The following is an 18,305-nucleotide window of genomic DNA, read 5'->3' as shown; positions in this document are numbered from 1 at the left end:
TTGACAACTACACTACTCAAATTCTTGGAAGTTCTGTATATATGAACCATTTTAGAAACCTTGTTCTTGAATCACTAGAACTTCACTAGAGACATCTATTGGTGAGATGAAAAATATTTATTTTATAATATTTATTAGTTGTCTAAGAAAATCCTCCTTGCCCCATACGTACAAGGATTTATAGCATATTCAGTTTATGTATCTAAAAAAATACAGTAAATATTTCTAATAAATAATAAATGAATGAGTTTGACCCTTAAAAACAAAATAATAGATAATGAATTATCCAATGAATTCGATATCTTATGTCAATCAAGATTTGTAACAAAGTTCATTTGTTTGTCTTATTCGTCTTATCATATTTTCTAAACAAGACACCACTAAATCGGACAGATCTGTATGCCCTAATGCCTCCTCAATTCAATTTAATTTATTACCTCATCATGAATCACGAATAATTATTTTTGAATCGAAGCAAATACGTACGAAATTAAATTGAAAAATATTGAATTCTCCGCTTAGTGCTGGTTCAAGACAAAACGGATTATTTTTCACCGTGGAAACCGTTTGACCGCAAAAACGCAAAATTCCGAATAACAACTCATTTGTGAACGAAAAGTTATCACGGGAGCTAAATCACTCCCCGATGAAAGGAAATTAAATAGAGGAAAAATTACTATCATAAAATTTTCCATTAATGTGTTATGTAGGGGTGCTACCGCGTAACAAAGGCAATCTGGTACAAGGAAATTAAACAAAATATTAATTTTCATGGTAACAGTTTGATGTGTTAAGTTAATATTAATAATATAATAAAATGTGCCCTCGGCACTGGAAAATTTGATGGCACATTATTGTGATTTGAAATTTGTAATTATGTGTATGATGAAATATGAATAAAAAATAATTTTTGTTATTGCTGTGCAATAAATTTTATTTACTTCGTTTTAGCTTTATTGAGATATTTATGATTGGCTCCGTAGTGTAGTGGTTAGTGCACTTAGTTACCCTGCTGTGAAACTTAGGACGGGTTCCACAGTACGATTCCCAGAACACACATATATATATATATATATATATATATATATATATATATATATATATATATATATATATATATATATATATATATATATATATATATATATATATATATATATATATATATATATATATATATATATATATATATATTATGGTTTCTAGTTGAATACCACTTTAATTTATCAGAAGGGAAGCAAGATGAAAGCGGATTACTTTTAACACAAATTTATTTAGTTCTATTAAATTACAATCAAGCAAATACTTAAGGATAATCGCGTGACTCTAATATGAGAACAGTTGAAGTACGTGTCGATCTGTGGACGGGTGGCGACGAAGTGTGTCGAGGTCGCTCGTTTCGTTCTTTTCTGCTCTCGTGAAGGTAGCTCGCTACGTTGAGCTTGAGTTGCCATATTCGATGTACATTATGTGTGAAGGTTGCCACACGGCCCTCCTCCAGTGTCTTTGAACAGAAGACATGATACTGTAATCAGAAATTTTAAAACATATGGGTGAATTGTACATATGTAATTTAAATTATTTTCTTGTTGTTGACCGTAGTTTGTTTTTCTTGTTATTTATTGTGATTTGTTTTTCTTGGTAAAATAAAAGTTTTTATTTTTACAATTGGCTTTTGTTTTTTTTTTTTTTTTATTGTTCAGGCGTTCATGGTCGAAATCTGTCTGGAAAATGAACTTTTCTTCCTGCTCTGGTTTTTCTTTCTTGCAGGTTTCCTTCTGTCGGCTTGTTTGAGTCCGTTTCCGGGGTTGGCGTACGGATTTCTGTCGCTCTCTGTTGTGTGTCGATTTTTTCGTCCATTGTCGTTGTGAACGCGGGTTTCAATCTATCTATTGAAATGTGTTTTAGTTTTCCTTTGATATCGACTACAAATGTTTTTTCTGTTCGCGATTCGACTCGATAGGGGCCCTCGTACGTATTTTGTATGGGCTTTCTGTGTGAGTCGGTTCGGATGAATACATGGGTGGCTGTCGGTAGTTCCTTTGGTATGAATACTTTCTTTGATGAGTGGTGGATGCCGGGCGTCGGCCTGACGTCCGTGAATCTGTCACGTAGTTTGCTCACGAATATTCCTGGGTCGGTGCTTATGGTGTTTGTGAAGAAGTCGCTTGGGAGTCGTAATGTTTTTCCATAAGTTAGTTCTGCGGGTGAGCATCTAAGCTCGTCTCTCACCGTAGTTCTAAGTCCGAGTAGGACTATTGGTAGCGTGTCCAACCAGGTGTCGTCGTTTTTTGCTGTTAGTGCGGTTTTTAATGCGCGATGCCATCTCTCTATCATCCCGTTTGTTTGTGGATGATAAGCTGATGTTCTGCTGTATTTTATTCCCAGTATTTCCGATAGTGCCTTGAAAAGTTTCGATTCGAACTGTGTTCCTTGGTCCGTGGTTACTGTTTGTGGTACGCCGTAGCGGGCGATCCACGTGTGTCTAGTAATGTTTTGGCTATTGTTTCAGCAGTGATGTCTTTGATTGGTACTGCTTCGGGCCACCGGGTATATCTATCGATCATTGTCAATAAATAGGAATATTCTCGGCAGGTTGGTAGGGGTCCTACGATGTCTATGTTGATGTGCTGGAATCTGTCTTCTGGTACGTTGAATGTGTTAATCGGTGCTGAGGTATGTCGGTTTATTTTCGCTTTTTGGCATGGTATACAGTTTTTGACGAATTCTTTAATGTCTCTTGTCATGTGTGGCCATACGAATCTCTGTTGTATACTTTTTTTAGTACCGTTTATTCCTGGGTGACATATATTGTGTACTTTCGCTATGACTTGGTTTCTCATTTGTTGAGGGACGAAAGGTCGTATGTTATTATTTGACGTATCACACCATATGGGGTTGTTCATGCCTGGAATGTTTTTCTGTTGAAGGGTTAGTGACGAATTTTGAAGGGAGTTTGCTAAATATTCATCTTCTTTTTGCTGCTCGTGCATCTCGTCGTAATCTATCGTTGCGGGTATTGTTAATTCTTCGATCCGTGATAGTGTGTCGGCGACTGTGTTTTTTGATCCAGTAATGTGTTTTATGTTCGTGCAGAATTGTCCTATGTAGTCTAGTTGTCTTTCCTGTCTTGGAGAGTTCGTAGCTGTTTTTTTTGTAAATGCGAATGTGATCGGTTTGTGATCTGTATATATTATAAAATTGCGTCCTTCGACATTCTGTCTGAAATATTTTACGGCTTCGTAGACTGCTGTCAGTTCTCTGTCATACGTGCTGTATTTCTTCTGTGCTGGGGTGAGTTTCCTTGAGAAGAATCCTAGTGGTTGCCATGTTCCGTTGTTTTCCTGCTGTAGGGACGCTCCCATTGCGTTGTCTGAGGCGTCGACCATTATAGCGAGGTGGGCATCGATGGTTTGGTGCGCTAGTAGCGTTGCTGTCGCCAGGTCGTCTTTACATTTATTAAATGCGGCTGTCGACGTTTGTGTCCATATTAATTCTCTCCGGTCGTTTTTTACATAGCCCCGAAGCATGTCAAATAGTATAGCTTGTGTCTCTATTGCATTTGGTAAAAATTTTCTATAGAAGTTTATCATTCCGAGGAAACGTCGGAGTCCTTTCGCGGTTTTTGGTGTCTCGAATTGTGTTATTGCTTGTACCTTTTCTTGCAGTGGTGTGATGCCGTTCGCTGTTATAGTGTATCCGAGGAAACTGACGTCCGGTTTTCCGAAACTGCACTTGTCTGCGTTTATTATTAAACCGTTTTCTGAAAGGGTTAAAAATACTTCTTCGAGATGTCTTTTATGTTCTTCTTCGCTCGTTGATGCTATGAGTATGTCATCTATGTATACGAAACAATAGTCTAGATTCTTTGTTACATTGTTCATGTATCGTTGGAATGTCTGAGCTGCGTTGCATAGTCCGAATTGCATGGCGGTGAATTCGAAAAGTCCAAATGGCGTGATTATGGCTGTCTTTTGGATGTCTTCGCTTTCCATTGGTATTTGGTGATACGCTCTCTTCAGATCTATTGTCGAGAATATTTTCGCTGTGTTGAGTTTATGTGCGAAGTCCTGGAGTTGAGGTATCGGGTACCTGTCTGGTAGCGTCTGGGCGTTTAAACGTCGGTAATCGCCGCAGGGTCTCCATTCTCCGTTGGGTTTCTTCACCATATGTAGCGGGCTTGCCCAATTACTCTTTGAGGGGCGGCAAATTCCTTGTTCCATCAGCAGTTTGAATTCTTTCTTTGCTGCGATAAGCTGGTTTGGTGCGAGGCGTCTGGCCCTTGCACTAACTGGTTGTCCTTTTGTTTCTATTATGTGTTTCACTTCATGTTTCTTTTTATGTCCGATGTCCATTTTTGGTTTAAGTATGTCGGGGTATTTAGCCATGATTTTGTGATATTCACAGTTGTTATTGATTAGTAAAATTTTTGAAGACGGACTTTTGCAAGTGTTTCCGTCTACTTTTAATCCAGTTACGTTGTCAGTTAACGTTGCGTTTTTCAAGTTTACGCTTAAGTTATAATTATGTAGGAAATCGGCTCCTAGTATCGCTCTTGACACGTCGGCGATTATGAATCTCCATTTCAATGGTCGTCTTAAATTTAAGTTTAATTCGAGTGTTCTTGTACCGTATGTTTTTATTTGGTTTCCATCGGCGCCGTAGAGTGTTGTTGTTGTCTCGTCGGAGGCGAGTGAATTCTCTATGTTGTTGTATGACCTCGGTAACACGGATACGTCGGCTCCAGTGTCGATTAGAAATTTCATGTTGGTTCTTCGATCGTAAACAAAGAGGCGGAATGTATCATGAGGGGGGTTACAGGCCTCTAGTTTGGCCCCCCGTTGGCGTTTTCCGGCTGGAAGCTGCATGGTTTTCTACATTTGAATGCTTTGTTTTTGAACTTGTTGTGGTAAAAACATATGCCGTTTGAATTTTCTCTAGACATGCTTCGGTATGGGGATCTGCTTTTATTTCTATATCGGCCGTTTTCTTGTCGTCTGTTGTCGTAGCGGCTCATGCGTCCTTGCCAGTTGTCGTTTTCGTGTTTCGCTTTTAGTTGTTTGACTTCCTGCGTTAGTAGTTCTATTTGTTTTAGCAGGCTCGACATTATGATGTTACTAAAAATTTTGTTTCTTGATTGATCGCAAGTTGTATTATATTCCGGATATTTTTGTAGTTGCGGTTGTACTTGCTGCGGTTCTTGATATTCATGTTCGTCGTTGATTGCCATCGTTGTGCGATATTTAAAAAATTATTATTTATTATTATTATTTTTGTAAAAAAAAATTATTTAAAAAATTTTATTTTATTTTTTTTTGGAGTTTGTTGTGTTTTGGATGTTACGGATTGGTATTTTTCGCGTTGTTAGAAAAAATAAATGGTGGGGTTAATGACTCGGGTTTGTTTATCGCTTATCGGCCGCGGTACGAAGTACGCTTAGGAATTTGTAATTGTCACGTGTTGTTTTTTTAAACAAGAAATTATGTAGACGGATTAATGTAATCGGATTATTTTTCGATGTTATATAGTAATGACAATGCTGAAAGAAATTTGATTATTAGGATAATTTTTGACGTAATATTAAAGAAAAATTTTTTTTTTTTTTAATATATAAATGACAATAATTTATTGATTCTACATTTACAGCGGCGTTTTTTTGCCTTGTTTTATTTGTGAATTATTTACGATTTGATTTTATTTATGAAACAGGATAGGTGGCGTTTACTATGAGAGCTAATTATTGAATTTTTGCATATATTTTTTGGCAAATAAATGATTTTAAATTATGTTTATTTAGGTTGACTTAGCTTTTTCGTTGTTCGTTTCCTCTTCGTTGTTGACGGCTTCCGTATCTGAAGTATGTGTTCGCGCACGTTCTTCCTGTGTGGATTTCCGATGTCTGCGTCAGCCTTAAGATGACCGAGACGATGTCGTCTTAGCTGAAATCAGTGTTACAATAGCGGCGAGTATTCTGTCGGTACAATTAATTTTCTATTCTCCCACGTGGTTTCATCGGATTAGATATAAGTAGATATATCGGATATAGATAGGATTCAAAAAATTGTTAATAATTGACTTTTATTTTACCAGGGAAAAGATTCTAAATTGGGTAGTGCAAATATAAAAGGTTTAATTTCGAGATTATTATTTTTAATGAAAAGATTTTACGTTAGATATGTGAGAATACTAAAATATTGACTTACGTTTTATCCCTGGGACGCTCGTCGCCACGCTTCCTGTGATCGATGTTTATTACGCGTTGTTTTTTTCGGTTTTTATTTAAAAAATGCTTCTAAAATTCCGAATTTTGTAAAACGTGTTTCGGGATCACGTCGGGGGGTCACCAATTATGGTTTCTAGTTGAATACCACTTTAATTTATCAGAAGGGAAGCAAGATGAAAGCGGATTACTTTTAACACAAATTTATTTAGTTCTATTAAATTACAATCAAGTAAATACTTAAGGATAATTGCGTGACTCTAATATGAGAACAGTTGAAGTACGTGTCGATCTGTGGACGGGTGGCGACGAAGTGTGTCGAGGTCGCTCGTTTCGTTCTTTTCTGCTCTCGTGAAGGTAGCTCGCTACGTTGAGCTTGAGTTGCCATATTCGATGTACATTATGTGTGAAGGTTGCCACAATATATATATATATATATATATATATATATATATATATATATATATATATATATATATATATATATATATATATATATATATATATATATATATATATATATATATATATATATATATGCATAAATGTGCATAAATGTACATACATTTATGCACATATTATCAAACGCATGACGTTCCATGATTGAGTTCATAACGGCCATCTATGATTGGATTTAAAAAAAAAACATTTATTTGGGAAAGACTAGTTTGATTGTATGCAAGATCAAAACCCGGATTATATTACATATTGGAAAATGCATGGAAACTTGGTTTTTAATTTTAATTCAGCCTATACTTTGACAAGTTTGTTTATTCACAACTTTTTGAGAGTGTCTAAATACTTGTTGACAAATCTTATTAGAGAACCCTAGATTTGACATTTTTCTGCAAAAAATGGCCCTTTTTCTATCTCTGAATGTTTTTAATAGTTATTATAACATAAATGTGGAATTGTTTAATAAGCTTTATTTTTATTAATATAACTATTTTTGTTAATGTAATGTAATGTTTTTTATTGTTAATGTAACTATTGTTTATTATATATTTTTTTTAATGTAAAGCTATACAATTCCCGAACAAGTAATAAAAATATAATCAAATAAAAAAGCCATATTTGTTAACAAGCATTTGGAGACATTCAAAATGTTGTGGACTAATGTTTCATATCAAGTTGATAAACCGATAATATAAAAAAATCTAGTTACTTTCATACCATACCATATTTTCATATTCCATCAAAATTTTAAACCTCTTTGAAGAGGTGTAAACCATTGTTCACTGCGACAAAGCAAACTTATGGAAATTTTCTCATACTAATGCAAAATACAATATCAGACTGTACCTGCTTCAAGCCGTACGTTTATATTACCGCTGTAACGTGAAATTTTCGAGGGACTCCATACAAATGCTCATGCTAAGTGTCACTAATATATCCAGCGTTCCCTTAAAATACGCCACTTTAGCGTTTGACAAGCGAATTATATGGAACTCCAGAGATAAAAGCCCAAAATGGCTCCAATTTTGGACGCGGTACTTCCAATTTTGATGGACTTAAAACTAATTACCCGCCAAAATTACTCGTAAATCCTAGATAAAATATTTCAACGGGTATTTGCAACATGTACTGCTTTAAAAAAATAATGCAACCATACTTATACGGTGTTTGAAAATGATCCGGAATGCATCAAAACACGTGTCACAGTGGATTTTGAGAAATAGTGGTATTTACTATGTAAAAACTTTAATTATTATCTGTAATCTTATAAATACTCATCTCAACATCTCATTGATCAACATGAGATGGGAAAATGTAAATTTGTATTTTTCTAGAAATCGAAATATCTCATAAATTTATTTGGGATGAGATAATATGAAATGGTTGGAATATTTGTTCTAATATGAAATTCTATGCGAGATGTGAACATTTGAAAATATCATAAAATTTCTATAAACGTTGAGACAAATATGATACAAAATAGACCTTTGTTTACTAAATTTTGATTTTGTTTGTCTTTTAAAAACCTATTGAAATAATTTGAAAAAATTAGTAAATAGTTAGCATTCCAAAAACTCTTTAAAAAATATTATTTATAAAAAATGTAATGAATTTATGGTCTGTACATTTTTGTTTTTTTTATACGGTTGAAAAAATAAACGGGTATCAAACCAGCCAACGACAGGTCGTACGCCCTGTAAATGTCCAGATATTCATATTGTTCTGAATCTATCTTGAGATATTAATAAAAAGTCTTGAAATAAACATTTAATAACAAAAAAACACTTAAATTTTTAAACATTTTGAATGTGTGTAAATAACTCTTCATAAAATCGGGTTTTCGCCATTTAGAGTTATTTAACATAAGTATTTACGCGGCTTACAACTTGTCATAGACTGGTTAAACTTATATTTGTTTTGACCTTCCTGGGAATCGAACCAGGAACCTCTAGCTTGGTAGCTAAACGTTCCAACCACTACACAATAGAGGCAGACAATTATTGGAGAAAAATTCAACAGAACCACGGAATTAAACTTAAATTTCTATAAAAAATATAACTTATTAACAGAAAAAAACAAAATGTTGAAAACCACCAGTCTGATGTCGTGACTACTATGAAACTCGGTCACTAGCCAAATAAGATAAATGTGGGGAAAAAAAAAAAGTTGTTTTATTATATAATATAAAACGCAAGTCAACCAAGAAATATCAATACAAAACTTAAATCTGATATATTGAAGAAATAAAATACAATATAAATAAAATTATCATATCCAACCGATATGATAATAAAAATCATTAAAAATTACGTAAGCGAAAAATGGAAATTATGCAGGAAGCTGTTTTTTCATGATATTATTCCCCAACTTCATGAATTTTTAAATTTCCCATTATATTCCCCGTCCATCAAAAGTTTTCAGCTAAGCAAAAAAAACTTGATTAAATTTGGTATATATTCTTGTCTGTTAAGATGCTGATAGTGATTTTCTGGGATATTATGTAATGTGGTACTTGTGATAGCTTGGTGTGGTATGGTGAGATGTAAGCCTTGAAATACAGTGAAGTACGTTGGCAGAAAGCGTTAGTGGGGCGGGATAGTAACCCAAGAAAAGTTTTAAAAAATCAGTGACTATTTAATTACACATTTGACCTTCGTAACAATTTAAAAAGCTGCTTAGATAATCGTAGACTCAGAACTTTTTTGTTTTATACTAGCTGTGCCCAGCCATGCGATGATGTGGCTCAGTCTGGTTAAATGAAAAATAACAAAAAGAGAAAACCTACATTACTAAAACGTTTGATGTTAATATCGGATACCCACAAGCATTGTGATATTGTTAACTCACAATGCATGTGAGTATACGATATTTAAGTAGCTGTCGTGAAAGACGCTGTTTGCCATATGTAATATAATAAATACTAAAGTATTACGTGTCTTGCTGTTACATTCAACAGATGGCGCTGAAGAACATTTGTTTTTCAAAAAGACATTTTTAACCAATCATACGTTACCTTGAAATAAATAACATGTGAAATAAATAGTAAATAACAAAAATAAAATTTCACTTTTTTGGTGTTGCGTTCTTTTCTCTTAAACCAACCATAGACAGCTCCCGTGAACTCACACATTAAGAGTAAAGAGATTTATGATATACGTAGGATAAAAAAATGAGTTGTGTGGTTGTCAATCATGGAGAATAGTGAATCGTGCACGTGTGTAAAGTGTTCACTTAACCAGCCAATGATAGGTCGTAAGTCCTATATATGCCCAGAGTTTCATAGTCCTCTTCATCTATCTTGCGATGTCAGAATATAAAAATAACTCGTAAGTGGAAAAATCCAGATTTGTGAACAAGTATTTGGCGATAAAATAAAAATATCTCTTCCTAACTGTCGATTTTGAAGTAGTAAATTTTGGAAAACAGCCCCCAAACATATTGATTTAAGATCGAGCTAAATTATTTGTTTTTATATTACGGGTTAGAGATTTTTTTGCGGTTTTCACATCGTGTCGTAAACGAATGGGATGGCCGAGGGGGTGGGGAGGCTTTACCTTCAATAGGTATACAGAACGATTTACGTTAAGCGTTAAACCTTTAAATTCACCCTCCCAAAGGATCCAAGGACGGCCACCAGAGGTCACCGTTTGTGTGGTTAACCCTTTGATACGCAAATAAATTCCAGTGGAGATAAAATTTTAAAAACGAGCTCAAATAGGTTCTGGAATTTTTATCGATCTACATGGTGTTTAAATTTTTATTTACATATTACATAAATAAACCATTTTGAATGAATTTGTAACATATTTATACATGTTATTTTACGTAATAGATCTTTATAATTATAAAGACAACAAAATATATAGATATGTGAAATTAACATCTGTTTTCTGTTAGAAAATATCACAAAAATCTCAATTAACACACCTTATGGTAACGTGCATACATACATAGAACTATAAGATCCATAGAAAAACATTAAACAAAATCTATCACACAACTTTTGGTCAAAAGAACTTTGATTATTATGTAATCAAATTTTATAATCTGCTTCTATTATCGATAAAGTCGTTAAAATAGAAACCAAATATAAAAGAGCTATTTATAAATGGATTATGGAAGTGAACTGATAAAGATTGCATCATTCAATCATATCCTATTTGATTGCATGCCATTAACAATTTTCTTTCAGTTATTTTTATATCATATGTAGCTTTGCCAAACCTGCTAGGAATTAGTACGTGACTTTTTCCTTTCCCATGCCCAAAAGTCATAACACATTCAACGCTGATACACCGCTTTTCAACTACACCATACAAAGCATCATGTGTACATAGTGAGCAACAAACTATGTATTTTCTAACAGACACCCCCTGATCTCTTCGAAGGGCTATCAAAGGTATAAAATAATTTAAATAAAACAAATCTTCATTTTAACAACATGCTTTGTAACGTCAAAGTTATTTTGTCGAAATACGGGACAAATACAGGACGGGATTATCAAATACCATAACAGTCCCGTATATACGAGACGTATGGCAACCCTAGTTATATGTAATACCGTCTTTGAACTGACAATAATAGTAGTATATTCACAAATTTCATTTTGTATAAAAATACGTTATGTTAACAAACACTTATAATATCATTATTGCAGTCCGACAACAACTGTTATCGTAAATTTACAATAAAAATACACACAAACAAAAATCAACTTTATTTAATTTTTTTAATTTTTAAAACATATTACATACATAAGTCATATATATAATATTCCCGATGAGTAATTTCTATTTCTCATTTTGGGACATGAGATTTAGGTACACAAATAATAAAGTTACAAAAAGGATTAAAAAATATAACCAAAACGAATACATGGCAAAATATAAAAACAATAAACAGGTATAGTAAATAGGCATAAAAAGCATATTCAAATGAAATAACTGAGAAAAACTTTAAGTAAGAAGCATATTTAAAATAGACAAATGAGAAAATATAAAAAATTAAAATATTTAGGTACAGAAAGCAGTTTTATAAATTACTAAATAACTCTTACCACAAGATATGAAATGAAATAGTAAAGAAAAAAACTTGGTATAAAGAATTCACAGCATACGTGTTATTTGAGAATAACTTGAAGCTTTGAAGGGTTCACTTAACACCCTCATATATAAAATAGTGCGATTATTCAAAATGCTGGGTGCCTTTATTTTAAGGGTTTCGTACAATAAAATATAAATCCTGATATTACGTGTCGAAAATCACCGAGAAGGGTAAATCGGAAATCACTTTCATATAAAACATATGCCTTTAAACACATTTTTTTGCGATATTTGCACGTGTATATAAATTATGTGAAAAAAAGAGTACGTTGGTCCTAGATCAAGTGAAAAACTGTTTAAAAATGTCAAGCCATGGGCGTTCATGGTGTTGATAGAAGATGTGAACAATGGCATAGACGCTGACCATAGTGCTAACTCCCAAGAGTGTCGTATTGATAACGAGGAAGAGAATGTAGAGTAAAAAAAGCTTCATTAAAAAACAATGGTTTATCTAAGCTTTTATCTTTTTTTTCCATGGGATGTTTTTGCGTAAAATTTTCCATTATATCAATACGTCCATTCTGTTATTTATTGATTTGGAATTAACTTTGAGAAATAACACGATTTAAAATAATTATGAGTTTAAAGCAACACAAGTGTTCCGTTTTCTTTATATTTACAAATGGAAGACGATAATTGTAGTTTGAGCATCTTGAAGCTATAGGTTTTCAGATCGAGATGCTTAGACTTCCATCTTTTGTCGTATATACATGATAGATGCTTCATATGAATTTCAGTCACCTTTTATATTGATAAATCATCGGTCTGATAGAATAATAATAAATAGTTGTACAAACGAAAGATGTTTTATCTCATGTTGATACATCTATAATATCATCCATCTGAAGGAAAAATAACAGTTAGTTGTTAAAGTGTATAGAATTAAACCTCATTGAAATGTTAAATAGTCGCTCACTCCTTTCAACAACGTCATTTATCAAAAATCGTAAATTACAGTTGTGCATGTTTTTGGAATGCCCAAAAAATTTACTATATCCTAGCGAAAGTGGCATATTTTTAACTTAATATTTACCTCTGCAGGGAAAAAGTGTTGTTTTTGCATTTTGAAGAAAAGGTACTGTTTAATTATTTTTTAAAAAATACTAAATATTATTCATATGGAGAAAAAACATTTAGATTTAACCTAAAAAAATCAATAAGTGGCTTGATATTTATTTTTAATTCATTTTATTATATTTTTAAAATTTAAAAACGATCTCCTGAAAAATCAAGTTTTTTGATATATGACGTTGTTGAAAGGAGTGAGACATGTGTGGTATAGAAATAATACAGCAAACACTTCGTAATTAAAATACATAGTACGTTAAACACCACTAGTTTGTACACAGTTTTATTTTGGAACATAACTATTAATTTTAAATTATAATTTTGTATTTGATAAAATAAATAAAGCACAATACACGACACTCACCAAGAGACCACAATCTGGCCCAAATAGTACGTCTGTATCCTATAGTCTTTCGAGATGGAAATAGCAAGAGTAATGGGTGAAAGTAGATTAAATACCGTGGAAATGCGGTCATTAAGGAGATTTTGTAGATTGCTGCTGTTTGATTGTGTGATAAATAAGGATATATATTTCTGTAGGTGCCTAAGGAAAACCCCCAAAAGATAAATCTCCGTTAAAGACAAACTTTCGGTTCGTAAACAAAACCGAATGCCGAGGGCAAACAAAGGAGAAAATAATTTTATTTTATTTATATATAAATTCAAAATTTAGCATCAGCGTGTAAAAGCAGGTTAGCGAAGGTATATGAGCTTTATGAAGGCAAATCCAGTTAAAAGAGACTTGAAAAAATTTATGTGATTATATATATTATTTCTTAATATTTAATCTCATGCAATATTGGGAGTTTCTAAATGTTGTTTTTTATGGTAAAATAAAATATTTGTACATACTCGTAAGATACGTACATATAATTTAAAACTTTTCATTTTTTATAGTTCTGAAATGGAAAATTATTATGCTAGTTTAAGTAAAATATTATCTTTAAAAAAATGCATTTCGTACAATATCCACAAATATTGTTATTATTATATATTTTTTTGTATACATATGTATATGTATTTGTATATTCTTCTAACCTTTATTCATACCCAGTGGTGCATCAGGCACTGCATTGTTTTATTTTGTTATCGTGTTATATTGATTGTCAAAAATATAAAGGAAAGGTGATCCTGCCCGGGGTAATATGAAATAAATGTTAGATTAAAAAATAACTTTTTAAAAAATTAAAATTAATTTGACTACCATGGGTAGGACTTTATGCTTAGAATAGTAATAATAGGGAGAGTTAATGCAAAAAAAACACGCTCTGTCAAAAAATATATCAAGCCAAGACCAATTGAAAGTAAATGTCGCAAAATCATTTTTCGATTGATGGGAATCGAACCTGCTTCGCCAGTTTCGGAGTCGAGCGTCTACTTGACTACGTCACAGCGCCTGATTAAAACATTGATTTTTTGAAAACTCTTATAAGAAACCCTTTCCACATATGTAGTGACCTAATTAATATATTTGAAAATAAAACACCGTCTTTTTTTCCAGGTGAGCGTCCAGAAGCCATGCAAGACGGTTGCAGGCACCGCGTTTCCTGCATCCTGGTACTCTTCGTCATCAGCATCACGTTCCTCCATAAGACCCTTGCCACCGCAGCGTACTCCATGAGATGATGATCAGGCCGTGGAGCAACATATGTAACTAGCTGTTAAATGAATCAATTGTTGTGTTGGTACCTCGTAATATATTATAATTAAATCTTTACGTAAGTTTAATGCGATTATAAGCTTGTATCATGACTGGTACAAACGACATAAGCATGTGTCATTACTGATACAAACGAAATAAACGTGTGTCATAACTGATACAAACGATATTCATATTTTTTGCAATAAATGAAATAAATATTTGCATGAGTTTTCTTAACCTATCCTATAAACTGGGGATTTTGAAATTCCATATGTAACGTTTTACTCAAAAACATGATAACAATTCAAGTAATTTAAATCATATTTTTTTACAATATGACAAAAAATATTTTGTCGTTTTTTGTTTTAATATATTCAAAACATGTGAGCTTCATTAATTTTTTTATTTTTATAAATATTCATCATCTATATTAATAGTCCTTGTCATCCTGTGTTATTTATGTTCACCCACGACATTTTATTTTTTCACTCTAACTACTGCGCGCCACAACTGTGTGGAAGCGAGATAAAAACGATGAGCTGCTTTCTTCTAATCAATTACGTCACGATTCGTGCAGTCGTTCTGTGATCATTCTACTGATGCACGTCGTTTGTCGCAAGCTCCGTATTATTACATTAATATTACGTACAATAAATCTATGAATAAGACCTACCTATTCATAGATTCATAAATCATTTAAGGTACAATAAATCTACGAATAAGACCTATTCAAAGATTTATTGTATGTAATTATTAAATACTGACTATTTTATAATACATAATTTTTAAAGGGAGAGAAAAGTTAGTAAAACTTTATAATCTTAAAAAAAATACAAAAATCTAAGTTAAATCTCCATTATCCATACTTCCCCTTAATCCTCAATAAAAGTGATTTCTTTATACGATTTATATTTGAAGCACTAACTTTGTGATTTTCAATTTTATAATTAAAATGCAACTTTGTTTTAAAATCACTATGAGTTTATAGTGATTTTTAAACAAAGTTATATTTTAATTATGAATTTTTTATAATTGTTGACGTCTTTAAAGTCCTTCTTTTCCCTTTCTAATTCACAAAATCCATAAAATCTAAACCAAACTTTGTAGAAATTTGCAATTAATTTATACAACCACTCACTTCCTTCCTGATTCGTACACGGGACTTGGAAGAATCGTTTTTTATATGCGAAGAGGATGTCATTATGTCATTCTGCAATTTTGGGTTTTAAGGAAAAAGTTGTGTTATTTTCAACAAAAACTTAAGTTACAGTTTCAGAAATATTTTCCAATAGTCTAATGTCATATTCATCCCAAGTGGTTTCGCCACAGTGCGAAATGAAACTCAAAAAAAATAATTCGAAGGACCAGTCTTATGGTATTAACAATAAGACGACGATTCTACAAGGTAGAAATATTTAGATCGATTTGGAGTCGTGATACTCTTCCGAGTTAGTTCGATGATTTATGCTCGAACCTTCAAGTACCAAGGGACGGCGAGTTCGATAAATATCAAATAGCACGTATGAATAAAGAACTAACCTTTTATTCTTATAGATGGTCTTGATCCAGCGCTGGGATCAGGGCGATTCTCTCTTGATGGTGGTGATGGGGTCACAAAATACAGCGAGGTATTCACAACAAATTCAATATAGAGCGCCCGCGTGAAGAGTCAAATTGCAACTGTTTTTTACTTTTGTTTTCTTTTGTCTTGTATTCGGGCAGTCGGGCGTCGTTCGAAATTCAAAACGTACTACCGATAAGTACCGGCCAAACCATGCCCCCCGCCTTGGAAGTTCCTAGAGCTTCCGAAACCGTCGACGCAAACCGAAAGAACCACGAACTCCAAAACGATCAAACACGAATGTTGAAGAGAGAGAAATAATATGGAAAAATACTTAAATAAAGGGATAATTAAATAATTCATTTCAATTTGAACCATAAGAGGTTTGAGGTAATTCTCTCAACACTTTCACTTGTTCGTAAACGTCCAATTCAATACAATTGGAAACTTAATGCAAAAACAAACAAACAAAAGAAAAACTGAGATAAAAAATGCAAAAACAATAGATAAACAAACTACTATTGATTTGGAATTGGACACAGTTTAACAACTGGCCTTTTGAAGCTGGTGGTTTGGGTTCTGACCAAAGCCACTCTGGCAATACCATCGGTGCCAGGGTATAATTCTTCTATTCTTCCTAGAGGCTAACGTAAAGGAGGGATGTCGTCTTGTATAATTAGAACTAAAGTACCCACAGTTACCGGGTGATCGGGTGTACACCACTTTTGGCGCACTTGCAATGTATGCAAGTATTCCAACCTCCACTTTTTCCAATATTCTTGGACTAAACTGTCTAATAACCGTTTACGATAACCTAGACTATAACTGTTTGTTTCCAAGGCCGGAAGAGATTGCAAAGGTGTAGACATGAGAAAGTGGGCGGGAGTAAGGACTTCCGGATGAGGTTCGCCCGATAACACACAAATGGGTCTAGAATTGAGGAGAGCCTCTATCTGTACTAATACCGTAAGGAGTTCTTCATAAGTCAGTAATTGACTTCCTATTACTCTATATAAGTGTGATTTGAAACTCTTAATATTTGACTCCCAGATTCCACCAAAATGTGGACTATGAGGTGGAATTAATTTCCATTCTATACGACGCTTAAGCATTTCTTTGCTTATAATATTGTGGTATTCCTGCGATACGGTTAACTTATAAATATCTTCTAACTGTGCCTTTGCTCCAATAAAATTTGTACCATTATCTGAATACAAACATGATACAGGTCCTCTTCGCGACAAAAAACGTTTGAACGCGGCTAAGAAAGTATCGGAGGATAAGTCCGAAGCAAGTTCAATATGTACAGCCTTAGTTGTTAAGCAAATGAAAAGACACAGATAAGCCTTTTGAGAACGTTGTCCGCGCTTTCTAGTGAGAGTAATGTTTAGAGGACCCGCGTAATCAACACCTGTGTGGACAAAAGCTTTTGCCTCCTGTTTCCGATATGATGGAAGATCAGCCATTTTCGGAGTTGGATGTGACGGAGACATGCGGAAGCAGGCATTGCATTTATTTACTCGCCCTCTAATGACGCTTCTGGCAGAAAGAATCCAAAATCTTTGGCGCAGGATAGACATAAGGAGTCCCGATCCCGTATGTAAGTGAAATTTGTGGTACCGATCTATTATTAAATCGACCACATGGTCTCGTTTTGGAAGAAGCGCTGGGTGTTTGGTTTCAAAAGGAAGATCTGCTTTGGATAATCTTCCTTCAATGCGTAAAATACCATCTTCGTCTATAAAGGGACTCAGACGTTTCAACTGTTTTGATATGACCTGAGACCCCTTTAATTGGCTTATTTCGTCTGAAAAATGCATGCTTTGGACCGCTCTAATAACCACCTTCTCAGCTTCTATCAAATCTGAGACTGTAACTGTCACCGAACGAGGTAACCGTTTTAAAAAACGTAAACAATATACAATTATACGAAGAAGCCTGTCCCAACACGAGACTCTTTTAGACAATTCGTAAAACTCCAAACAATTATTAACGAATGTATTCGTTGTTAGAAAAACTTTAGAACGTTTGTATTCCAATTTTTTATCATCGGATTCTTCAAAGGAAAATTTAGTTATAGGCCACGTAGAGCAATCTTCCCTAGCCCACGGTGGACCGTTTAACCACAGAGGGTGGTCAATTAATTGCGCGGGTGTCAACCCGCGAGATATACAGTCGCTTGGATTTTGCTTACCATTGATATGGTAAAAATATTTGGGATCAAGAAGTTCTTGAATCTTGGTGATCCTATTTGCG

The 18,305-nt window shown here is 33.6% G+C and overlaps 1 protein-coding gene across 2 annotated transcripts in view; it reads left to right on the top strand.

The window, feature by feature from the left end:
- Nucleotides 1–14,715, top strand: part of LOC148309752 (zwei Ig domain protein zig-8-like) — a 111,099-nt gene extending 96,384 nt beyond the window's left edge. For both annotated transcript variants that reach the window (XM_088259437.1, XM_088259438.1), the window contains exon 6: nt 14,348–14,715. In XM_088259437.1, coding sequence (XP_088115563.1) covers nt 14,348–14,472 — 125 coding nt within the window. In that variant the 3' untranslated portion in view covers nt 14,473–14,715. The remainder of the gene's footprint in view (nt 1–14,347) is intronic.
- Nucleotides 14,716–18,305: the final 3,590 nt, after the last annotated feature.

Source organism: Brachycentrus maculatus, unplaced genomic scaffold, assembly GCF_059751285.1.
Source record: "Brachycentrus maculatus isolate JH-2025_06_01 unplaced genomic scaffold, ASM5975128v1 h1tg000117l, whole genome shotgun sequence".
NCBI lineage: Eukaryota > Metazoa > Arthropoda > Insecta > Trichoptera > Brachycentridae > Brachycentrus > Brachycentrus maculatus.
This window is presented reverse-complemented; position numbering and strand designations above follow the sequence as displayed.